The 25290-nt window shown below is 52.1% G+C and overlaps 1 protein-coding gene across 2 annotated transcripts in view; it reads left to right on the forward strand.

The window, feature by feature from the left end:
• The window catches only part of ZZEF1 (zinc finger ZZ-type and EF-hand domain containing 1), a 102462-nt gene extending 82187 nt beyond the window's left edge, over nucleotides 1-20275 (forward strand). For both annotated transcript variants that reach the window (XM_053892249.1, XM_053892250.1), the window contains exons 43-55: nucleotides 742-935; nucleotides 2613-2732; nucleotides 4300-4491; nucleotides 5261-5361; nucleotides 6471-6606; nucleotides 6709-7068; nucleotides 8885-9028; nucleotides 9514-9682; nucleotides 10055-10153; nucleotides 10572-10737; nucleotides 15424-15577; nucleotides 16168-16239; nucleotides 17899-20275. In XM_053892249.1, the coding sequence (XP_053748224.1) occupies nucleotides 742-935; nucleotides 2613-2732; nucleotides 4300-4491; nucleotides 5261-5361; nucleotides 6471-6606; nucleotides 6709-7068; nucleotides 8885-9028; nucleotides 9514-9682; nucleotides 10055-10153; nucleotides 10572-10737; nucleotides 15424-15577; nucleotides 16168-16239; nucleotides 17899-17979 (1988 nt within the window). In that variant the 3' untranslated portion in view covers nucleotides 17980-20275. The remainder of the gene's footprint in view (nucleotides 1-741; nucleotides 936-2612; nucleotides 2733-4299; nucleotides 4492-5260; nucleotides 5362-6470; nucleotides 6607-6708; nucleotides 7069-8884; nucleotides 9029-9513; nucleotides 9683-10054; nucleotides 10154-10571; nucleotides 10738-15423; nucleotides 15578-16167; nucleotides 16240-17898) is intronic.
• The last annotated feature ends 5015 nt before the right edge of the window (nucleotides 20276-25290 follow it).

Here is a 25290-nt window from a genome sequence, read left to right on the forward strand (position 1 = left end):
AGGAAGTTTGCTCTCGACTTCACGCAGATCATACTTCCAGAGACTCACGAGGAAGCTTCTGTGGCTTTTCTAGACGGGTCTCCTATACCCTCTCTGTCTCTGTGCCTCTCTCTTCTTCATGATATTCTGCCCCCAAAATTCTAGCTACCTTGACTTTCCTGAACTCTGACCTCTTTCTCATCAGTTCATTGAGACTGTGGGACTCTGCTTGGATTTCCAGCGTCTGTTCTGCAGCCTGTAAATTGTCTCCAGAAAGCCAGGCTGTTGGAAGACTCCCCTGGTTTATGTCTCTTCTATCAGGGATCATAGTCCTTTACTGCTTGTTGCCTCGTGTCTGCAAACCATTGTCTGATTTTTTTTTTTTTTTTTTTTTTACATTCTGGTTGCTTAAGATAGGAGAGTAGATTCAGCCTGTCTTAGTTTTGTCTGGGAGTGGAAGTCCCTTCTGTGTACTATATTAAGTTCCTTTAGCACTTTTGGAGACAGCCTGTATGTGCACAGTAGTAGGAACGTAAATTGTCTCTCCCAGTTGCTCGATGGATAGGTGACCCAGTGCCATTTTTGTGCTCACCTGCAAGCCAGCCTTAATTATGACGGCTAAATTGAGGCCAGGGAGATTATGTTCTGGGGCCTGCTGCTCTTACTTCAGTAAAGGTGTGTTACTAGGGAAGAGACCTTGCTGCAGGAAGCACTGACCAGACTTTTGTGCCTTTTGTCTTCCTGCCTGACATCACCCTCCAGTGAAGGACTACCAGCTGGTCCAGAAAGGACAGGAATGCAACGACTGTCAGGCCCAGCTGAGCCAGTACTCCCAGCACTTTGCCTTTATCGCCAGTCACCTCCTGCAAACCAGCATGGAGAGCCATTGTCCTGAGGCAGTGGAGGCAACTTGGGTCCTGTCCCTGGCCCTCAAAGGACTGTATAAGACACTGAAGGTAATGGTGAGCTTCTCCCATTTGCTAATGAGTCTGGCTGTGATTTAACATCTGCGGGGCATTTACATCAAGGAAATGCCATCTGATTTCGATAGATGGTTAACCTAGGATCTTGATTATTTTTAGGAACGTATGGGGTCTTGCAAAAGGATAACTCGAAGGAAAAAACAGGTTTTTCCCAGTAGTTGGTTCTTTGTATTTTTTCAGTACTGTTTCCCAGAACCAGGTATTTGCCTAATGAGCACATAACCTTTGAAGATGGGAAGAAACTAGACCAAACCGTTTCTCTCTTCCCTCTGAACCACAGCTCCTCCGGCCCATCAAAGGACAACAGGAAGGGGAGAGGACCAGCATCCTACGGGACTTTGAGTGATAGGCTTGGTGGTTGGGGTGGAAGGAGGGAGACATGTGAGGATATTACCCCTGGGTGGTAACAGGGGTGCAGATGAGAAGCCTTGACTTGTAGGGAACATGGTTCTTCTGTTCTGCCACCTGAGGGGCCTGACAGGGGGAAGGAGCGTTTTTAGGACCCTACCTCCCCACAGAAATAGCCGTGAAAGAAGGGTTTCGTTTTAAAAGTTTGTGAGTGCCTGGACTTTGGCAGAATTGCCCAGGGGACCACAGAAGGACCCAGCAGCCCAGGGAGCCAGCACTGAGGGGCTTCCAGCTGCAGCCCAGCCCTGAGTGCTTGTAGGGGGGGACGGAGGCCATGCATGATGTTTGTTGACTCCACGGCATTGGTCACGGTCTGAAAGAGAGAATAAACTTCCTGAAGGCAAAGACCATTTCTTCTTTTTTTTTTTTTTTAATGTTTATTTATTTTTGAGAGAGAGAGACAGAGACATTGTGAGGTGGGGAGGGGCAGAGAGCGGGAGACACAGAATCCAAAGCAGGCTCCAGGCTCTGAGCTGTCAGCACAGAGCCCGCCCGACACAGGGCTCGAACTCACAGACTGTGAGATCATGACCTGAGCCGAAGTTGGACGCTTAACCGACTGTGCCATCCAGGTGCCCCAAGGCATAGACCATTTCTGTCTCTGACTCCCAGTTTTCACAAGTATTGTTGAGCACCGAGAGCCATGTAGCACTGAACTTGAGAAAAGGTGGAGCTTACAGCCCAGCCTGCAAGACAGACAACACGGAGCCTGCAGGGAAAAGTACCACGAGTCAGAGCGAGCCTTTCTGCGGAGGCGAAATTCGAGGTGGTAGAGAGGGAGTCTGGGCAGAGCGATGTGTGCAGGGGGAGCTGCAGACGCCAGGCCCAGGAACAGGTGTGGTTGTCAACAGAAGCAGCGCCTCCAGGCCTTCCGGGTCGTGCCCGAGAGGGAAGCGAGACCAGAGAAACGGGCAGAGAGTCCACGGTGCCCCGTCCGCCCTGACTGCCACGGGTCGGGACTTCGATTTTCGTCTGAAGACCCTGGGAAGGTTTGGGAAGGCAGAGCGCAGGAGAGGGCCGTGAAGCCCCTGCCCTTAGCATGGGACGTGGCACACGGCGTGTCCTGGGCTTCAGAAGTGCTTGTGGAGGGCGCACTGGGGACAGAGCGGACAGACTCTGGTTAGGGCTGAGGTTCAGAGTCTCATCCTTCCTGCCGATTCTGGAATCTTCCTGACACGGTGGGCTCTGAGATAGGCGGTCCCCTCCCCACACCAGCTGCAGGTCACCCCTTCTGTGTGGCAGGCTCACGGTTTCGAAGAGACCCATGCGACCTTCCTTCAGACGGATTTGCTGAAGCTGCTGGTGAAAAAGTGCAGCAAAGGAACTGGTTTCAGTAAAACGTGGCTCCTCCGGGATCTAGAGGTAAGGGGTGGGCGTGCCTCCCGCCACCACCGCCACCTGGTGCAGGTGCAGGCTGCCCACCCGCGAGTGAATATGGGGCTAGCCCAGCGCGTGCTCATTCTCTACAGTGGTTGGACCACGTCTTCCGTTTGTGTCCCTGTTGGAAACAGGGACTGTGACACCTGTCCTCCGTGTCAGGGAGGACGAGTTTGATGTCTGTTCAGAGAACACTGGAGAAGTATTCTATGGAAACATGCGGTTGGCCCTTTATCATGGCGATAAAGTGTTTCCTTGGATCATTATTTCCCTTTGAAGCCCCTTTGAGCTAAAATCAGTTTCTGAGTTTGTCCTTGGTTATGTTTATTTTATGTAGGATTTAGTCAATGATTTTCATCTGATTACTATTCCTTGTAGGCCTTAGGTTTTTCTTAGTGGAATTACTGTGGTTCTCTGTGGAGTTTCTGGACCAACTGCTTCAGGTCCAAGACGAGCTGCTGCTGTGTGGGAGCTGGTCAGCCACCCGTCTCCATCACACAGGCCTGAGCATGAGGACACAGCTCTCAGGTCCCACGAGAGGGTTTGCTTCGGTTGCAGGAAAATGTGCCAAAGCATAGTAATGGGGATAATCTGGAAAGCATCTGGGCTCTCAATCTGAGGAAACATTTTAAATTAAAAAAAATTTTTTTAATGTTTATTTATTTTTGAGAGAGAGAGAGTGGGGGAGACGCACAATCGGAAGCAGGCTCCAGGCTCTGAGCCGTCGGCACAGAGCCCGACGCGGGGCTCGAACTTACGAACTGTGAGATCATGACCTGAGCTGCAGTCGGAGGCTTAACCAACTGAGCCGCCCAGGCGCCCCTAAAATTTTCTTATTCTTCAAATAATAGAACCACATTGCAGAAAATTCGAACTATAGGAAAGGAAGAAAAACTTTCAAATTTCGCCTCACACACACAGCTCCTGTTAATATTTTATGTATGTCCTTATTCTAGTTGTTTTCTTTTTTTTTAATTCTTTCTTTAATATATTTTTTTAACACGAAATTTATTGTCAGATTGGTTTCCCTAGTTGTTTTCTTCTGCATCCGTGTTACATGTACAGCCTCGAATGCAGGGTGTGCGTGCAGTGGCCACTCCCTTGGTCACTAGACAGTTTTCCATGTTTAATGGCTGTAAGTGAAACACGAAGGCAGGTTCCAGCCTCATTGACCATAACATGAGTGTAACTTCTTGAACATTTTATGTTATTCCTAAGGCGAGTTATTGGCTGGGTTAAAGGCAGTAGATGTTTTTATAGCTCTTTACCATTCAGCAAAATGAGTTCCAAATACCAATCTGCATCGTTAGCAGCAAAGTTAATAAACACAAAGGTCCCTCGTAGTTTTAGTTATTAGCATTTCTTTGATTACAGGTACAACTGAACACGTTTTCATGTTTTTCTTTTTTTACTCGTTTCACATTCTTTTTGTGAATCTGTACATCTTTTAAGGAGGTCAGATGTTTTCCACCCTTTGAGGGTTAAAGATATGTGTGACATTCCCACCCACTGAACCCCCACACCACCGCCCTGCCTGGTTTTCTGCCCATAGATTTTGTCCATCATGCTGTACTCCTCAAAGAAGGAGATCCACACCTTGGTCGAGCACCCAGGCCTGGAACCGGAAGAGCGAGGGGATCAAGGGGAGGATGCAGAAGGCGTGGTCAGCAGCCCTGGAGAGCCGGAGCAGAGGAAGCTAGATCCTTTGGAAAGCCTGGATGAGCCCACCAGAATATGTTTCTTGGTGAGTTCTGGGGCCGTGGTGTGGACGGTGGAGGGACTCCACAGGATGGATTCCTTTTGGCTTGCACCTTGTTTTTGCCTCTGTGCGAAAATGCCTCTGTCTGACATGCTGGGAGATCACTTCCTGAAGACTCAGTTGGAATTGTGTAGAATCGATCCGGAAGGATGGAGAAGCCCTTAGCACAGTAGTTCTTAAGCCTTTTGAGTCTAAAAGCTTTAGATCTTCTCTCCCGTGAAATACGCATGTGCAGTCGTGCTCATAGTCTGCAGCCCGTCCATTGTGTCTCCCCGTGGCTTCTGAGACGCGCGCTCTCACAGTCCCTGGGGAGGCGCTCTTCCTCGGATCAGTGGCCGCAGGAAGAGCACACGGGTATGGGCGGGAGGTCAGGAAAGCAAGTTTAGTTTTCTGGGAAACCAAAAGGAAGTATAGCCTTGGACTTCCGGTGCCAGCGGTCAGACGGGGGCACGAGGCGGCTGGAGAGAAGCCGGCAGCGATGCGGTGGCGATGGCAGCTCTCAGCCGTCAGCACTGCATTTGGGGGCCTGGTACTCCTTTTGGCGTTTCCGCGCTTTATGTTGTCCTTTGAATTTATAATAGCAGGTTCCACGGTCCATGGTTTAGAGTTTATAATTTTGTTTGCTTTAAGTGACCACACAATATTCTTAAATTATAACCTGTGGTAATTCTAGAAAGAGTTATTTTCTCCCTTTTGCGTTCAGGTGATCCGCGATGTGCGGAAGCACTTTTAAGTTGTCTCTCTTCCTCTGCAGATGGCGCACGACGCCCTCAATGCCCCTCTGCACGTTCTCCGGGCCATATACGAGCTGCAGATGAAGAGGACCGACTCTTTCTTCCTGGAGGTTCAGAAGAGGTGAGGACCCTGCCAGCAACACGTGGGTAAAGACTCCCGGGAGGCCACGACGTGGAGCTGGCCCGTGGTTCTTCGTGAGCGATGTGAGAGCTGACTGCCGCACGCCCGCGTCATCTGAGTGGCGGTCGTGTCCCTCGCGGGGGTGCCAGTTGACGCCGACGCCAAGGTTCCTTTCCTACGTCGTCCTGGGGCAAACAGCGCAAAGCAGGGCCCTCTAGCCAGAGTGTCGTTTGCTTGTTCACCGCGGCACGTTATTTCCATGGCGTTCCCCCAAGGATTCTCATAGAATTTATAATGTTCCCTTTCTCTTGGCGGGAAGTTCAGGGCCGGTTCTTGGGCCCAACTCCCACAGGTGTGTGCAGCTGATCTCCCCCTCTGTCCCTCATATCCTGGTTTCGACTTCCTGTTCTAACTTTCTTCTGCGTTTTCATCCCGTATTTCTATTTTCCCGTACGTATTTCTTACGTACCGCCTCGAGTCCTTTGTGAAACGAAGCAGGGCACTGCTGGAACTAAGAGACCCAGAAATACCGGGTCAAGGAAGATAGAGTTTGTTTTTCCTCTCGTGGACTGTCCAGGGCGGGTGGGCAGCTCTGCTCCTTGGAGTGGCCCTGTGCCACCAGATGGCTCACCCGTGCGTGCCGCCTCTGTTCCGGCCCGGGGGGAGGGGGAATCGTAGAGAGAGGAGCGCGTCCTCACCCTGGCCGCTGGGGGGTGGACTCTGGAAGCGGCCCGCGTTACCTCGCTGGCCTCCCGTGGGCGCGAGCCCGGCTGCACCGCCGCATCTAGCTGCGGGAGGGGCTGGGCACCACATCGCCGGCTGGGGGGCTGTGTATCTTGCTACAGCGTTGGGGAACTTTGTTCCTAGGCTCCAGGGAGCGTGGATCCTGAGGGACGCCTTGCATTCTCTGCCGCAAGCGTGTACGTGCACGTCTGCGTGCATGAGTGAATGAGCGCGGTGAACTGGTGTCGCAGACTCGGGGGTGTGATGATGTAATTGCAGAGTCCCAGGAAGACACCTCCCGTCAGTGTCCCTGACAAGTTCCACTGCAGGCTGAACTCTTCCCTTTCGGTACCTCTTGTGCCCATCCTCGTGCCCCTTCTCCGCAGGTTTGATGGGGATGAGCTCACCACGGACGAAAGGATCCGGACCCTGGCTCAGAGGTGGCAGCCCAGTAGGAGTTTGAGACTGGACGAGCAGAGCGCCAAGGCCGTGGACACAGACATGATCATCTTACCGTGTCTGGTACGTTGCCTCCCCCTTGGAGACGAAAGGTCGGCCCCTGGCCCCGCACCCCAGCCAGTGGGGAGGGGCCGGCTGCCGTAACAGTGGTCTTTGGGTTTGCAGTCGCGGCCCGCACGCTGTGACCAGGCCACTGCCGAGTCCAACCCCGTGACCCAGAAGCTGATCTCCAGCACGGAGGGCGAACTGCAGCAGAGCTATGCCCAGCAGCGCCGGAGCAAGAGTGCTGCCCTCCTGCACAAGGAGTTGGGCTGCAAGAGCAGGAGGGCCGTCCGCGAGTACCTTTTCCGCGTGAATGAGGCCACGGCTGTCCTGTACGCCCGCCACGTGCTGGCGTCCTTGCTCGCTGAGTGGCCTGGGCACGTGCCCGTGAGCGAGGAGACCCTGGAGCTGAGCGGCCCGGCCCACATGACCTACATTTTGGATATGTTCATGCAGCTGGAAGAAAAGCATCAGTGGGAGAAGGTGATTGTTTACTAGGTCAGGCTGGGTCCTCGCCCTCACTGCGCCTCCTCTGCGCCCCCACGTTTGAACATGCTTCCTCCGGATGCAGCGGAGGCTGGCCGTGGGCATGGCTGGGCTCTCCCAAGTGCCGGCCCAGAGCGGAGGTCACAGCCTGGGCAGACGTGGTGTGCAGAGAGCGCTCGGCCCGCCGATCCCGTGGAGCCTGGCTCTGCACGCTCCCCGGCCCATCTCTCCTCGTGGCGCCAGGTCCAGAGGACAGGGTGAATTACAGCCCCCGGTGTGTTCCGTGGTACAGGACGCCTCCGGGGTGGTTTGCGTCTTGTTCCTGGAACATCGGCCCCGGGACGCTTGCACCTGCTGCAGTGTAACCAGCGAGAGTTCTGTCGTGAGGAAGTGCAGCCAGGGACCTGTCCGAGGCCCCCGGCCTCTGGGGGGCAGGTGTGGGGTCTGCACCCTCACCCCACACTCTGGTTCTTAGTTTCCAGGCCTCTGGTTCTGTTCTTATTCTTTGATTTGAATTGATTAGATTTTTTTTATGTTTATCAATTTTTGAGAAAGAGAGCATGGGCAGGGGAGGGGCAGAGAGAGAGGGAGACACAATCTGAAGCAGGCTCCAGGCTTGGAGCTGTCAACAAAGAGCCCGACGTGGGGCTGGAACTCACGAACTGTGAGATCATGATCTGAACCAAAACCAAGAGCCAGATGCTTAACCGACTGAGCCACCCAGGCACCCCATTCTTTTCTTTCTTTCTTTTTTTTCTTTCTTTTTAATGTTCATTGACTTTTAAGAGAGAGTGAGACAGAGAGAGAGAGACAAAGCATGAGCAGGGGAGGGGCAGAGAGAGAGGGAGACACAGACTCCGAAGCAGGCTCCAGGCTCCGAGCTGTCAGCACGGAACCCGACGTGGGGCTCGAACCCACGAACCTTGAGATTGTGACCCGAGCTGAACGAAGTCAGGCACTTAACCACTGGAGCCCCCCCCCAGCACCCCTGGTTTTGTGTTTATTCTTAAGTCAAATCTTCAGCTTTGTCTCGAGAGTAGTGTTGGGGTAGCAAGGCTTCCCAGGGTGCACATACGTGAGGAGCCTCGTCGCAGAGCTGGCCTGGCCTGGGTGGCGGGAGCTGTGGGCACCACCTCCAGCCGAACGGGATGGTTTTGTCACCACCTTACCAGATTCCAAGTGCACAACTCTTGAGTCACATTTACTGCCGCCTTCTTCTTCTCTGTCCCCTTGGCGCCCACATACATCATGTGCCCTCACCCACACACATGCCCGCCCTACGCGAGGACTCCTCAGGATGTGAGTTCATCCTCTTCTCCTTAATTTGCCTGTCAAAGACACCACCAGTCTGTAAGTCCTGGATCTGGCCCCAGCCACACAGCCTTGGAGGTGCTGGCGGCTCTGCTGTAGCCACACCTCTCATCTGCGAGTGGCAGAGGGGAACGTGGCCTTCCCCACCCTCGCCCCGAGGAGCCCCCAGTCCCTCACCCCCTCGGCATGTGGCCTGTTGTGCTGTAATTGTCTGTCCGCATCCTTCCCCTGCTGGTCTCAGGACTCTTCAGGGCCCGGGACACCCCTGATAGGTTCTGCTGGCTCTCTCAGAGCTCCCAGAAGTGGTGTTCTGCAGAAGGAAAACCAGCATCCCAGTGTACAGGAAGTCCCCCCTCTCCCCACCCCCTGCCGTGAGAGGCGGCGGGTGAGGTCAGCCTCTGTGGTGATGCCAGCCCCTCTGGACAGGCCTTGGGTTGAACTGGGCTCCTCCTCCTCCCTGCCACCGGCAGGCCCTGACACTCGCTGCTTCGTGTCCCGCCAGATCCTGCGGAAGGTACTCCTGGGCTGCCGAGGGAGCATGCTGGGGACCATGGCCCTGGCTGCCTGCCAGTTCATGGAGGAGCCTGGGATGGAAGTGCAAGTGAGGGAGTCCAAACACCCGTATAACAATAACACCAACTTTGAGGTACGCTCCAAGACGTGTGGCTGGCAGGACCCACGAGGGGTGCTGAGAAGCTCGCCAATGCCCCGAGCGGCTCCCCGCCCCCCACCCCTGCCAAGCCCCAGCCAAGAGAGGGCCTCCTTGGTCCCAAAGCCAGGGAGTCTTTACCACCCAGTCTTTTTTCCTGGTGACCTGGTTTTAATGGGAAAAGTGGGCGCCCAGGCCTGGGGTGGGGGGTGGGGGTTCAGTTTCCCTGCAGCTAGCTCCTTGCAGGGAATCCTTGGCATCTGAGTGTGGGCCTGGGTTCAGCCCTCACTGCACCATCTCGATGACGTGGCCACACCTCGGAGACCCCTGTCCTTCGGTTTAATTCACGTGTGCATGTTCCTGTCCCGCCAGACCGAGGGCCGGGGAGGGCAGGGCTGACATTTAACCCTCTCACATTTGCAGGATGTGGCAGGAGGCAAACCCTCAGGAGTGACAGAGGTGTCTTTCTGTCCCCTCCCCAGGATAAGGTCCACATCCCTGGTGCGATCTACCTCTCAATCAAATTCGACGCGCAGTGCAGCACAGAGGAGGGCTGTGACGAGCTGGCCATGTCCAGCAGCAGTGACTTCCAGCAGGATCGACACACTTTCAGTGGGTCTCAGCAGAAATGGAAGGATTTTGAGCTTCCAGGTAATAAATACTTGGTCATACGGACTCTTACCATGAAGTACTTAAACTCAATAATGAGGAGCGCCCGGGTGGCTCGGTCGGTTAGATGTCCGACTTCAGTTCGGGTCATGATCTCACAGTTCATGGACTCAAGCCCCGCGTCGGGCTCTGTGCTGACAGCTCGGAGCCTGGAGCCTGCTTCCGATTCTGTGTCTCCCTCTCTCTGTGCCCCTCTCCTGCTCATACTCTGTCTCTCAAAGACAAACAAACAAACAAACAAACAAACTCAATAGCGAGAGAAGGGACGTGGAGGGATGTCACATGGGGCTTAGTCTGTCGCCATTCTCTGTTGCTGTGGTGTCCTGACCTGTTTCTGGTTCTTGTGTGACCCAGGAGATACTCTGTATTATCGCTTCACCTCTGACATGAGCAACACGGAGTGGGGCTACAAATTCACTGTGACGGCTGGGCACCTCGGGCGATTCCAGACAGGTGTGTGCCCTGGTCTTTCTGTGTGTAGGATGTCCCTGCCGGGGACGCTCGGGGGAGGGGTAGGTGCCATTATGTCGCGGATCTTTGTTACAGTCAAAGCAGGTACTTTAATACTAGCACACCACGGTGTGCTAATACTAGCACACGGCCACCGTGGTGTGCTGTGGTTGGCTGTCCTCTTGCATGGATGGGTAGAAGAGCACCTGTGGGCACCTACAAAAGACCCGTCTTCTCTTGGAATTTGCAGGGCGGTTTGCGAAAGGGAGGAGCTGAAAATGTTGGTCCTATGTTGCTTTTATGAAAGGCAAAATTTAACCGTAGTTACCTCCTCGTATTTGTTAAACATAAGAGTTAATAATTCCAGAGTAAATACAAGAGCTAATCATTAAAATATTGGTGTTTTGTGGTTGTGGGCCAGGGTTCGAGATTTTGAAGCAGATGTTGTCAGAAGAAAGAGTCGTGCCCCACCTCCCACTGGCCCAGATTTGGGAATGGCTGGTGGGTGTGGCTTGTCGCCAGACTGGCCATCAGCGATTGAAAGCCATTCACCTGCTTCTGAGGATCGTCCGCTGCTGCACCCACAGGTGAGCCGCTCTCCGTATGTGAGTCCTTCGCAGGGAGTTCGTGGACAACTGTGAATATCTCCTCCCACTCTGGCTTGCCGTTTCTCTGTACTGGAGTCTGATGAAAAGAAGTTTCTAATTTTGACATCTTGCCGTTCATCAATCATGTTTTATGGTAGTGCTTTTGTTGTCCTGTTTAGGCGGTTTCCGCCTCACTCCGCCTTGGGGTGGTGAAGGTGCTTCCTGTGTTCTAGAAGCTTTTGTTATTTTTTCTTTCACTCCTGGCTGTACGCTCCACGCGGAATGACTTCTGCGCAGGACGTGAAGTGCAGGGGGTCAGGGTTAATTATTCGAATGTGAGTCTCCACCTGACCCCAAAGACCACTTGTCCCTCACCTCACTCCAGCACCCTGTTGCTCACCAAGGAGGTGTCTGTACAGATGCGTCTGTGTCTGGTCTCTGCTGCTCCAACGCTCTTCATGGTCCTGGTGCCAGTACCACGCTGTCTTAACTATCGTTGCTTTCTAACGAATTCGCATATCTAGTCATATAAATCCTTTGCTCTTCAGCTTCCAGGCCGTCTTGTCTATCTCTGACTCTGCATATCTGTATACATCTTAGAATTGGTTTGTTTCTCTTTTTTTCCCAGCTTCGGTGAGGTGTAATTGACAAAGTTGTAACATATTTACAGGCTAGAGGGGATTTCTTGTGTGTCCGCGTTGTACAAGGGCCCCCATCAAGTTACTTAACACACCCAGCGCCTCACGTTACCTCTGTTGTGTGTGACAGCAGTTACGCGCGCCTCTCTACGATCCAGTATGGTACGCCGTCATCACCTGTAGTCACCGTGTCATTCATTAGATCCTCAGACCTTACTTGTCTTACAGCTGAAAGCTTGTCCCTTTGACCAGCCTCTCTGTTTCCCACACCCACGGCCTCCAGCAAGTACCTCTGTGTCTATGAGTTTGACTTTCTTTGTGTGGTTTTGGGTTCCACGTGCGAGTGAGGTCATCCAGGGTTTGTCTTTCTCTGGCTTATTTCACTCGGCACAACGCCCTCCAGGTCTTCCTTCTTTCTCATGACTTTCCTTCTGGCACATACTCCGCTGCGTATATATGCCCCACATTTGCTTTCTCCACTCCTCCACCGATAGGACACTTAGCTTGTTTCCATGCCTTGACCGTTGTGAATAACGGTGCAATGAACATTCGAGTGCAGGTATTGTTCTGAGGTAACAACTGCATTTCCTTTGGATATAAACCCAGTAGTAGGATTACTGGATCATACTGTGGTTCTGTTTTGAATTACTCGAGAAAGCTCCATACTGTGTCCACAGTGGCTGCACCAGTTTGCGTTCCCACCAGCAGTGCACGAGGGCTCCCCTTTCTCCACATCCTCGCTGGCACCTGCTACCTCCCGTCTTTTGGATACTAGCCACCCTAACGCATGTGAGGTGACAGTGTGGTCTTGACTTGAATTCCCCGATGCTCAGTGATGTTGAGCATCTTTTCATGTTAGCCGTATGGATGTCTTCTTTGGGAAAATATCTGTTCAGGTCCTTTGACCATTTTTAGTTGGGTTATGTGGGGTTTTCTGAAATGGAGCTGCATGAGTTCATTGTATATTCTGGGTATTAAGTCCTTACCGGATGTGTGATTTACCACTGTTTTCCCCCATTCCGTGGATGCCTTTTCATTTGTTGATGGTCCTCTTTACCGTGCAGAAGCCTTTTGTTTTGATGTCGTTCCTTCCACTCGTTTATTCTTGCTTTTGGTGTCCACTCCAATGGCAAGGAGTTTACCTGTATGTGTTCTTGTAGGAGTTTTATAGTTGGTAGTCTTACATTCAAGTCTTTAATCTATTTTGAGTTAATTTTTGTGCATAGTGTGAGAGAGGGATACAGTCTCATGCTTTTGCATGCGGCTTGTGCCAGGTTTTCCCGACACATTTGTTGAGGTGACTGACTGTCCTTTCCTCGTTGCATATTCTTGGCGTCTTTGTCAATTAATTGGGTGTCTACGTGTGGGTTTATTTCTCGGCTCTCTGTTCTGTTCATCGATCTTTGTGTCTTCTTTTATTCCAATACCATACTGTGTTGATCGCCACAGCTCTGTATTGCAGGTGGGAATTGGGATGTGAGAGGCTTCTAGTTTTGTTCTTTCTCAAGACCGACTTGGTTATTTGGGGTCTTTTGTAGTTCCTTGTGGATTTTAGGATTTGTTTTTCCTATTTCTGTGAAAATGCCATTGGGATTTTGATAGGGGCTACATGGAATCTGTATATTGCTTCCGGCCGTATTTTAACAGTATCCTTCTGGTCCTTGAACGCGGAACAGCCTTTCCACTTGGTTGCGTCTTCAGTTTTTTTCATCGGTGTTTTATAGTTTTCAGCGTACAGATTGTTGATCTCCTTTGTGAAAATGTATGTCTGAGTATTTTACTGTTTTATCCTGTTGTAAATGGGATTACTTGTTTAGTTTCTCTTTCTGATAGCTCGTCATTAAGCATATAGAAATGCAGGTGGGGCTCCTGGGTGGCTCAGTCAGTTGAGTGTCCGACTCTTGATCTGAGCTCTGGTCATGATCTCAGGGTCATGAGTTCCAGCCCCACGCTGGACTCCACGCTGGGTGTGAAGCCTAGTTTTAAAAAAAGAGGAGAGGCAGCTGGTTTTTCTATATTGATTTTGTGCCCTACGATTTCACTGGATTTATGAGTTCTAACGGTTTTTCTGTGGCGTCTTTGGTGTTTTCTGTAGAGAATGTCATCTGCAAACAGAGACATTTCTGTCTTCTTTTCCAGTGTAGACGCCTTTTATTTCGTCTTCTTGCCTAACTGCTCTGGCTAGAAATTCCAGTACCTTGTCGTGTTCCTTATCCGCTCGTGTATTTTCTGTTCACACACATATGCACATACCCCGTCTCACCTGACGGGGTTTGGGTGGACTTCAGAGCACCGAACCGTCTACGTTGATTCCTCTTCTCTGCGATCCTCCAGTGCTCAGGTCTGAGTGATGTTTCTATGTAGAGGATTTCCATTAAATTAGATTTATCTAATGTTTTTGATGATACTGTAATTGGTGTTGTAGAATTCTTATTCTTCATTGTTTCTGCTCATATATAATTCACTTTTGTGTATTTTCCTTGTATCCAGTGACAGTGCTCTGTTGCTTAACTTGGAGAGCTCACGTGTCGCTATTCAGAGCACAGTCACGTTATCCACAGAGAACCGGGTTTCGTTCCTCCTCTCGGTCCTTAGACATTTTTTTTTTCCTTTTTGCGCTAGCCGTGACCTCCCCAGAGTACTGAGTAGAAGTGGAGGTTAAAGACCCGCTGTCTTGTTCCTCACCTCAGAGGGCAGGTGTTGGCGATGTGTCCCTCACGCGCACGGTGTCGGTGCGCCTCTCTAGCAGTTTCCAGGCACACAGACACAGGATGCCGCCAGAGCGGGGAGATGATATTCAAGATAGCTCGCCATCTTCTGGTGTAATATGGAGCTGTTACTGAAAAAACAAAGGGCTGTCCGAGTCGGGGAGAGAAAAGGGTGGCACGTTGAGCCCGTCTGCGCGCAGGCAGGTAGAGAGAAAGCCAGCGTGATTGCCGTTAGCGCCGTGTCCTCGTGTGCGACAAAGGCCCCTTAGCCCACAGGGGCTGCATTCTGTCCCGTTGAGAGCAGCCTGCAGTGAGAACCACGTGGTGGTTGAGGGATGGGCATGAAACTGTCTTCAGACGGGCGGGTCCTTCCCTGCTGCACGTGATGTGCCTGTGCGGTTTGCCGACCTTCCTCAGTCCAGACAGGCCGGGCAGAGGGGGAAGGCAGCCCCAGGGGAGGGGTGGCTGCCAGTGGCCGGATGAGCCACGGACGAGCCACGTAGGAGCGCTTTCCTGAAAGCTCAGCTGTAGAGCTGTCTCTTTAAATCCAGCCGAGTTTTCCTGGTGCTCTGGGAAGACTCGCTCTCCTGGGAGAAAATGACGGGCTCCAAGAGTAAATGTGCAGAATACTTCGTACAGTCATACGTGAAAGAGAAAAAGCAAAATTTAGGATTATAAGTATATAAAGTCATGTCGTAAGGCTCAGAATATCATTTCCTGACTTTTCTTCTCATAAGGACGTTGAACTAGAAACACAGCACGTCCTCCCTCAGAGTGAAACACGCAGTGAGTCTCCACGGAGGCCTATCCAGTGGAAAAGGATTCTGCTCTACTAGGAAAGGGTTCTGGCCCGAGCGACCTCACAACCATATTTCTTGTGTTTCGTGAGCGTAAGATTATTATAGTGGCTTTCATTGCCTTTTAACTGCCTCTTTTTTTCTTGATTGTTAAAGCAACAAGTGTTGCAGAAAATCTAGAAAACAGACAGAGACAACAACTGATAACATTTTTGATATATTTGTTCACTGTTGTGTATAATACAGTTACACGATACCATATCTGCAGCTTTATGCCTCCTTTTTTCCACGTAACATTTGTCTCGAGATTTTTCCACGAGGTTCTTCCTAACAACCGTTTAGAGGCATGCCGCTGATTTACAGGCCTGGGCTTCGGGGTCTCCTGCGTCCTTGGAGTCCTGTTCTGAAGTTTAGGTTCTGCCCCTTTCCCTAGTTGCCACTGGTGGATATTTTTGGCCATCTGGGGGGACAGTGATGACTTTACTGGGTGTGGGGGGGAGTCTGTCAGCTGGCGTCTGTCTCACGTCTCACCCCCTCCCGCAGCGACCTCTGTGATCTGACGCTGCTAAAGCCCCTGTGGCAGCTCTTCACGCACATGGAGTACAGCCTGTTCGAGGACGTGACACAGCCTGGCATCCTCCTCCCCCTGCACCGCGCCCTCACGGAGCTCTTCCTTGTCACTGAGAACCGCGCCCAGGTGAGCGGTGAGGGCCCTGCTGGAGCGCCCCCGCTGCCCGGGCTGAGGGCCGAGCCCTGGGGTGTCGTCTGGGTCGCGGCAGACCTGCGCAGGGGGCAGGCGTGGCCTGAAGTACGCATCCTCACCTCCGTCCGGCCCCCCCCGGAATGCTGTTTTGTCAGGCCTAAAGCCACAGGGGAAAAACTGCCCCGGGTCAGTGCTTGACAGTAGTGAGTTCTGGAAAATAAAATGGACGGCTTCTTCCTTCTTCCTTCTCCTTCTTCCCACGAGCGTAGTAGGCTCATTGAACATGTGAGATGAGAAGGTCTTTCCCAGTTCTTTAGCTTACCCCTCATTTTCTACATGAGGAAACCGACCGGAGCACCCTATGGATGAGTCGGGGCAGAGGGCTCCCCGCCCCCGCTCCCCCCCCCTTCCAGAACTGGGCACCTGGCTGCTCCCGGTCCAGCTCCTCCCATGGCTCTCGAGTGAGGTAGTGCCGTGAGGTGCCCGCGGAACCAGGAGCGATCACCCATGCGGGACTCCGTGGTGGTGGGAGGGTGTCCCCTGGGTGGCGGTCCCCTCCAGCCACAGCCATGCTCTCTCCGCAGGAGCTGGGGTTGCTGCAGGAGTACCTGCTGGCCTTAACCACCGACGACCACCTTCTCCGCTGCGCGGCACAGGTATGCCTCCCCGTGGCCAGATGGCCCCATTGCCATGGACGGAACCCCCCTGGGGTTCACCCGGGGCTCTGTCCCAACCCCATTGCATCCTTCCAGTGTCCGAGGAGGGAGCTGAGCCCCTTACTCGGTGTCCTTCATATCCAACCGTGGGCTTGGAACACGCTAGCAAGAATTTGTCTTTGAAACCAAAACAACCAATGCCTTAAATTGACAGTTTGCCTGAAGTTTCCATAGAGTTAGATTTCAGTTTTTTCCCTGGTAGGAGAACCCCTGACAGTTTGGTCCCAGGACGCCTTTCCACTTTTCAGTTATTGAGGGTCCCAAAAAGCTTTCATTTGTGTGTTGCACATATCGATACATACCATTAGAGATTAGGTTTTAAACTTAGAAATTAAAACACTTAAGCACTTAATTATCACTTTAAGAAATAGTAAACTTACTCCGTGTTAACATGAGTAACACATTCTCTGCAAAACAGCTGTATGTTCCCAAACAAAACCATCCTTGAGGAGGCGGCTGTCGTCCACGCCCGCCAGACCTGCGTCCTGCTGCTGCAGCTGTGCTGTCCTGCACCGGCCTCTGGGAAACTCCCCACATGCTCCAGAGCGTGAGGGTGGCAAAGGCACAATGTCTTAGCATCACCACGCGGAGCCCGGAAAGGGTCTCGGGAACCCCCAGGCGCAGGCCGCATGTTGAGAACCTTAGACCCGCAGACCCTTGAATATCACAGAGGATGTGGTCCAACCCTACAGTGGACACAGGGGGACACTAAGGCCTAGAGAAGGGGGAGGTTTGCCCAGGGTCACGCTTGAGTGGCTGTCCAGCTGGAGCCCTGCGCTCTGTTCTGCAAGTCTGCTCGGTGAGCACACGGTCCTCTCACAGGAAAGGGTCCTGCCTGCGGAGAAGCAGGAAGTCCCCATCCACTTGGGGCGTCTGTACAAATTCTCCTGAGACCCGGAGGCACAGTAGAACCTCCCTCCCCTCCTAACAGGTGCCTGCCCCCACCGCCCCCAGTACCCCTGCTTTTGTGACACGCAGCGAAAATTTGAGATTTGACCATATGGCACCGAGCGCTCCATAGATTCCTGTGGGCTCTTCCTTCTCACCTGCCCCTGTGCCCAGTGTCACCCTCGTCCTGACCCTCCCCACAGCCCATCCACCGTGCTGGACCAGGGCTCTGCCTCGTCCTCCCCCAGCCGCCTTCTGCTCCTGCTGCACAGAGCCCGCACCACGGCCTCGGCCTGGCTCTAGGGCGTCCTCCTTCCCAGCAAGGACCCTTCCTACACTGTGGCCCAGCGCTGGCTGTCTGTTTCTTCCCTTCCGCACCTTTGTGCTCCTCCCTTTCCCTAAAGAGCTTGCCCAGACACCCCGTGGGCAGCATCCTCCGGGTCAACTGAGCCCACCAAGCATTGCACCCGCCCCTCTTACAGGGCAGTGATGCTCTTTCTACCCTATGTTTGGAGCTTCCGTGTGGTTGAGAGACTTTTTCTCTCTCTCCTCTAGACTGGTGCTCCGGGTGAGGGGAACCACATTTGCTTGTGTCTCCCTTGCCCCAGCCCCACCCCCAGTGCTCAGCAGAAGCTCTTGTTCAGTCCACACATAACGAGTGAGCAGTTGAATGGTTCTCAACATTGGCAGTGACCCTTTCTCCCTCCACAGGCTCTACAGAACATCGCTGCTATCAGCCTGGCCATCAACTACCCAAACAAGGCAACCCGCCTCTGGAATGTCAAGTGTTAGCCCTTGGTATGGTATGCATGGACCTAGCTGATGTGTCCACACGGGTTTTAGAGCAGACGTCTAAACTCATTCAGGGAAATGCCCATGCTGTAGCGTCCGGCCCCCCTTGAGCTCCCCCTTTGCTCCGAGTAGAATGCCAAGTAGTCATGCCTCCAAGAACTTGCCACGTCACAAGCTAGACACCTGCACACACCATAGCATATGAGAATGAGTATGAATAACTCAGAATTATTTGGGAGGGCAGGCAGGGGCCCTTGAGAAGGTTGTTCAGAGACCAGCCTGGAAAGGGTTCTGTCTCCGTCAAGCCGGAGCCAGCGGCTGAACGCGGCGTCTGCCCGGAGCTGCGTCCCTCAGCAAGACCTCCGGCAGCGGGGGCCTGGCCGGGGAGCTCTCCCTTTGCTCTTGCTTCTTGAGACTGGATGGTCCAAACCAAAGCTGATGAGAGCTCGTCCTGGCTGCCACCTGGCCCCCGAGCACCCACGCAGCTGCCCCGCAGAAGTCATCGGTGACAACAAGTGCCCTTGGAAACGGCCAGCGGGCCTCCCACGTGCATCGCTCATGCACCGGTCCTAGCGCATCTGCGTTGAGTTGTTTCAACTTATTCCAGTTTCCACCTCACATTTTTAGAGCAGAACAACATGACTCCCTTGAAAGGCCCCACGGGAGGCCCGGCAGAACGGTCACGCAGGGGACACACTGTTTGTGGAAGCAACAAGTCGAGGAATTCTCTTTAGCTTCTGTACTTAAATACTTGAAGTGTTATCAGATGAGATCTTATTTTAGAAGTAAAAACAAAACAAAACAAAAAAAGACAAAAAACCAAATAAACAAAAGACACATGATTTTATTTCTTCTCCGTGGTCATGGGCAGCCCAACGTGTCCGCCCCAGGGCCCCACCTGCTTCTTCGGCTGTCATTTGTCTGGCTGTGAGTGCGCCAGGTCTCGCGAATGCTGTTTTCCATTTTTCTTTTTATGATTGCGGTCTTGCCCTGAAGTGCCGACGATTCTCTTTCCAAAGCCATGCTTTGGCGCGTGAGGGCGGGGTGGGTACCTGGGCTGCGCGCAAGGCTCGGTGGAGAGCGCTTGGGACCGCTGTCGTTTCAGGGCGGGCATCCTGGCCTGAGCACGGCCTGCTGCGTGGGGCCCGGGGAAGGCCGAGGGGAGCAGGTCAGTGCTCCCGTGGCCTCTCAAGCCCCCTTCGCAGGGTCTGCGGGGTCTGGGGTGGAGGGGCCCGAGAGTGCAGGTCCCACGAGTGTCTTCCTGCAGAAGCACTTTTGCCTTCTTGGTCAGGAGGCCGAGGGGCAGCAACCTCATGCAGCCTCAGAATTGGATTCTCACTCAAGCCCCAAGCTACACGTTGAGCCAGCGTGTGGGGGACAGTTCAAAGGAGGTGCAAACCGAGGGGCCCGTCCTGAAACTTGGTGACGTCAGGCCTGGGGCCCGGGCTCGGTCTGGTCCCCCGTGGTGTCGGGATGCAAGCTCTGGGCACTGCGGCTTGGAGGAAACTGTCCTCAGCTTTCAGAGAAGGCCCCACGCTCCCTACCACCCAGGCCCAGGCCCGTCTCAGTGCAGAGGGGGGCCTGGAAGATGGACGAGACGGTGTGCTCGCCGCTTCGCCTCGCTGCCACCCACAGCCCTGGTGCCCCAGACCGACTGACCAAAGCAGGACAGATGGCGGGGCGGGTTCACACCTCCTGGGGTGGTCACTGCCAACCGTGTTCCCCATCCTGCTGGGAGGCCTGACCGTGGGTAAACGCCGGCCCCCGCACCGCTGCTGTCTCACGCCGCCCTTGCCGTTCTGGCCTCTCTGACTTTGCACGGAGTGAACCCGGGTTCTGCTTCGCACACAGCCGCTGCTCTCCCCCGCTCAGCCCGCCCCACCCACCTGGGCCCCTGGGCCCCACCGGCCCGCAGTGTCTGGAAGAACGGACACCGCCGAGACCAGCCTGCCTTGATCCTTCTTGGAGGCAGAACTTCCAGGCAGGAGATAAAACTGGCAGGAAAAAAGGTGTCGTGGAAACATGTGCCTGATTTATAAAGAGATTCTGACCCAAATCCTATATATTGTACAGACACTGTTCCTAAGGGGAGGAGTGACTTATTTTCATCATTGTTTTTAATTTGTTTTCTTACGGGTTTACGATTTTGAATTTTTCTTATTTGTTTGAAAGAAAGAATTTTGATTATATCAAGCTGAGTGATTTCAGCCTGTAAAAAGGATGTTGAGTTGTGGGTAAAATATGCAAATGAAGAGAAATATATTGTACAAATTCTATATAAAAAAGTGCAACTGTGTGTGGGGTTTTTCTTCCGTCTTTCTTGTGAGGATCATACTTGCAGCTTCTGCCCGGCCCAAAGGGATGGAATTGCTGGAATCTCAAGGACTTGTGGTTGACAGGAGCCAAAGGTGTGAGACACAAGCCCGCTGCCCCAATCTAAGCGGGGACGCGGAGACTCCGAGAGCTGCAGTGAAGCGAGGCTCTGATCAACGTTCTTACAAGAGCGGGCGTCTGCCGGACAGGTGCACTCCGAGCGGTTACAGCAGACGATTTATCTCCTAGCTGAAGTCCCTCCCCTGCTTCCTCATTGGCTGCGTGCTACAGAGGGTACAGCCTTACGCCGACGTGCCCTGTGCCCGCCCACGGGAGGCAAAAGGTAGTCTGATTAGAACAAGTGGACGTTCCCTGGGGCGACGCAGAGACGTCAGTTCGGTGGCGCGTGCTCATTGCAAAGCCTTTGAAAAAGAACCCCCCAAACGGAGGCTGGCGGGAGGATGGGAGAACTAGGAAGTGAGGTGTCTAAGGGTTTGGGACCCCACTGTGGGAGTGGGGAGGTCCGTGCAGATTTCCAATAGGCTGGAAACTACTGTTAACCAGATAGCCCAGCTTTTAGTTGGTACTTCTGGAAATGAATCATCTCCCTTAGTTCTCACAATCCCTCCTTTTCTAAGTTGATTCCATTTTTATTTATGTTTCCTTTATTTTTGAGATCTTGCTCAAACATGCTCAGGAAGTGTGGGCTTTCCTCACAGTCAGGTTTATCTTCCAATAATAATAGGTTATTTTGGACATAAGGCACAGACATTTGTTTCTTAAGAAGAACCTTACGCCCAAGGGGGTTTGCTGTGGTCAGATGCTCCCAGCATTTTTCCAAAATATGTGTTGTCGTTGTTGTTTTTCCACCCAGGGATCCCAGGTCCTAACCGTTCCTTCTCTGCCTACTAAATCTCATCTTTTCCTATCATATTCCCCACTTGGAATACATGACTCCTAACTGCCGTTAGGAATTGGGACAACGATCGATCTTAACTCCCTTCTGCTGAAAGGGGACAATGACCGGGGTATGGCAGTCAGGGCAGGTTCCGAGGTCGATCCAGAGGTCCGAGATAACGGGAGGGTGTTTGGAACATTTGGGCTAGCAGAATTTTCTTGGAGGTCTTATTTTTCTGGCATATCATCTGCTTCTGCAAATGACATACATAGAGTATTAGACTAACAAGCATTAATATTCCAAACGCAATGCCTCCTAGGGAGGAGACCACACCATGGAAAGGAAAGATGCATTGTAGCCATCCCAAAAGTCCCTGACATGTCTGGTCATTTTTTTTTTTAAACTTAACTACAAGTTTTCCTCTCTCTTCCATATTTATTTGGATATTGTGATATTGTTGGTTAGAATAATTAAGCAAGTTAACTAGCTTTTGGTTCTCGATCCTCGAATCTTCCTTTGGCCATCCAGTTTCCACAGGAACAAACTCCACGAGGAGTATTTAACTTTACCTCTCCAATATCCAGGTTACTCTAAGTTCAGGCAATTATTTATCCGTCCTGGAGCTAGTAGCACCGTCGTCCCTAATTCAGTCATAATGTCCCTTTCTAGCAAGGGAGTGGGGCTCTCTGACTTTATCAAAAAAGAGGGCGGAAAAAAAAAAGTCTCCCCATATGCACCCCAGGGGCTGAGAGAAAAATTTAGTCATAAGTTTTCTGGAGACGCCTCTAATAGCTACGCGGCATTTGGATGGTCGGCTGGGGAAAGGATGGAAAAGGCAGCTGAGTTTCAAGAAGGAACTCGAGCGGTTTTCCTTCTGTTTTCCAGAGTTACCCGAGGCTCTGGGTTTTCAGTGGACAGTTGGTTCAGGGGGGCCACTGTGATGAGCCCCAGGACCGATCCGTTCCCTTCAGGGACACTGGGTATCTGAGCCCTTGCAGACTGAGGTCCCCGAGGGCATCCGGATCTCCAGTGACCGTCTCCACACAAGCGGCCTGGCTCACGGGGTTTTGACTTCGGTTGTCCCCTCTGAGAACACTGGTGTTTCCAGTGCCCTGAATGGCCTCGGATATGGCACTTGGTGCCAGGACCTTGGGAAGTCTGGTTCGACATAGTATGTAAGGCTGAGACTAAGGCCTTACATTTTTTTTAAATTATTTTTATTATTTATTTATTTATTTATTTGAGAGAGAGAGAGACAGAGAGAGACAGAGTGTGAGTAGGGGAGAGGGAGAGGGGGACAGAATCCGAAGCAGGCTCCAGGCTCTGAGCTGTCAGCACAAAGCCCAACTCAGGGCCCGAACCCACGAACCGCGAGATCATGACCTGAGCTGAAGTCGGACACTCAACCAACTGAGCCACCCAGGTGCCCCAGATTTTTTTTTAAGCCTTCTTTCCTGTTCCTGATTCTCCTCTTGATCTCGATAGTCATATATCCAATTGGCAGCTTGTAAAAGCTCCTCCAGGGTCCCTTCCGGACCAATAGCCAATTTTTGCAGCTTCCTTTGAATATCAGGGGCCAATTTTGTCTTTCGGACAGATTTGTCCTTTAGAATCTTCTCAGCTTCAGAGCGGGGAGGCCTTTCCAGGAAGGCCACCAGGCTCTTGTCCTATGTCTGTAAAATAGTGGCTAACTTAGCATAATTTAAGGGTTTAACCTTAGACCTTAATTTCTCCAAAACACAAGCTTGGAAATGGCAGCGATACCAATCCCCCAGCGGGATTAACATAGTCTCAGTTTGGATCTTGGGGTGGAACTGCCTGAAATCCAGTAGGGAACTGGGAGTTCCCTGAAGGACCTCCAGGCCCATCGTAATTAGTTAAGGAGTTCCTCATCCCCACATCTCTCAGCTGCTGCCAGAACCCCACATTTCTCTGTCTCATTAAGAGTCTGATTCAACAAAAGCATTATATCTTTCCAGGTCAATTAAAAAACCTACCTAATATTCTGAAAAGCCTTTATATACTTATCCAGATCATCAGAAAATGTATCTAGATATCCTTTCGTCCGTCTTAAATCTTAGAGCGAAAAAGGTACTTGTAATCTTATGGTGGTGCCTCCCTGGGTTTCTCCTTCCGGCGCTCCAGCTTCTTGTAGGGGAAACACGCCTGTCACGCTACGGGGAGGGCCTGGGTGAGGTGGGCAGCAGGGAGCAGAAGTGCACGTTTGAGGTCTGGGTATATGGATGGAGGACCCGAGGCGGAGGCTGAGGTGAAAGCCATCGCTTCCTCCCTCTCTAGGTCTGCTTTGGGTACCGGCAAAGGGCCCTTAGCTGTTTACCCTCCTGATGACTGGACTTCAGAAAGGGTTGGCCTGACATCTACCTCGATTGTCTCTTAAGGCCCTCAAAACACTGAACATAGGGACTTCTCCCCATTTCGCCTCACATTTGCAGATCAAGTCCAATCGTAGGATGACATTACAATCGGTGTTTCCCTCTGGCGGCCAGGTTTCCTCCTCCAATTTGCGTTGGGGCCAAGCCTCGGTGCAAAAAGAAAATGAGTTGCTGCTTCTTCAGGGTTTGTGGATGAAAGTCATCCCAGTTTTTCAGAGTGCATCCCAAAGGGGTATTGGCCTTGGTTAGGGAATTGCCCATCTATAGGAAAAAGAGAAAAAGGCATCCCTGTAGCTGGCCAGGAGAAACCTCACCTTCTAACCCCGCACTTTGGCTGGCTACGGGATCGGCAGCCAGAAGCCCTGTCAGTCTCTCGAGCTGCTGGGAGTAGTTGCTCTTACCCAGGCTTGACCCTACTTCCGAGAGCTGACCTGGTCTTCCCTGATTTCTCCTACTCCTGTTTCCTGCCCGCGGGACCTTGGGAGTACGGACTGTGACCATGAAAAACTCCCATGGTTGTTGAGGGATGCATTAATTTAATTTATCCCAATAGTAATTTATGTATCGATCATAATAAAACCGTTCCTCTTTACAAATCTATTTTAAAAGGCTAGCGAAAACCATTGGCCCCCCACCCAAGGATAAATTGGCCACTGAAGGGGGGCTAAAAGGGCCAAAGTCGACAGCTATTCCCCTGCCTTTTTTTCAGCAATGCCCACGTAAATATGTTCCAGCCATGTGGGGGTCCATTTCACAGTCACTAGATTGGTACAAGTTGGCATATACTGGGCTTAGTGTAGCAAAATGGCCCCATGTATCCCGGTAAAACCCTTCTCATATCTTAGTCACCCAACCCTCATATGGCACAGGCATCCATTCCTCTGCCTTGCAGAAACAACACAAATGTGGCACGTTTGGAGGCCGGCAGCAGGGACATTACCATCATCTCCTCAGCCTTTGGATCAAAGGAGGGGCAATTTCAACCAAGGCTTGAGCAAATCAACTCAAAAGGGCGTGCTGTCCTGCTCTTTTGGTTAAAATCATAGTTCTTTCCATCTTTTTGGGCAACAGAGGAAGAAAAAAAAACTTTATTTTTTTTTCCAAAAGCAGACCAACAATCCAAGAAAACTTTGTCTTTTAACAGAGAGTAAATCAGAATTTTAATCTTATACCAGTGGTTTCGCTGAAGTGAAACCAACCTGAGCATCTTATCAGGCATCTGAGTTATCACCACTAGTTTGTCACCTTAGCAACAGGAAAGTTCTAGAAGAGCCAGCCTTGTGGTATCTCCCCACAGAAAGGTTCTGTCTCCCAAATAGCAGAAGTGCTTCACCCCAACTACGCAGGCATGGCTTGCAGGGCTCAGGGATGCCACCAGCCAGCTGTGGCACCAGGGGCGAGTTCCCTGGCCAGCCAGGCCACCCCATAATGAAGATTAGATAGGGTCGCTTACGTCATGAGCAAGGAAAGGGCCTGGCTGTGACAGGCTGTCTTAGGATTCACCATTGCCGTCCTGGACTGCTAGGCATGGAACATCGTGTGACCAACATGAAGGTGACCCACTCCACCCTCACACACTGTGCTGGGCGGGGGGGGGGGGGGGGTGGAGGTTAGCCTGGGGGGTGACGGCCCTTTTGTGACACCAGCTTTGCTAACAGCCCTCCAGGTATGTTCACACCCACAGCCGATGGTCGTGATGATGACATG

Source organism: Panthera pardus, unplaced genomic scaffold, assembly GCF_024362965.1.
Source record: "Panthera pardus isolate Hobbes unplaced genomic scaffold, ASM2436296v1 HiC_scaffold_3, whole genome shotgun sequence".
NCBI classification, from domain to species: domain Eukaryota; kingdom Metazoa; phylum Chordata; class Mammalia; order Carnivora; family Felidae; genus Panthera; species Panthera pardus.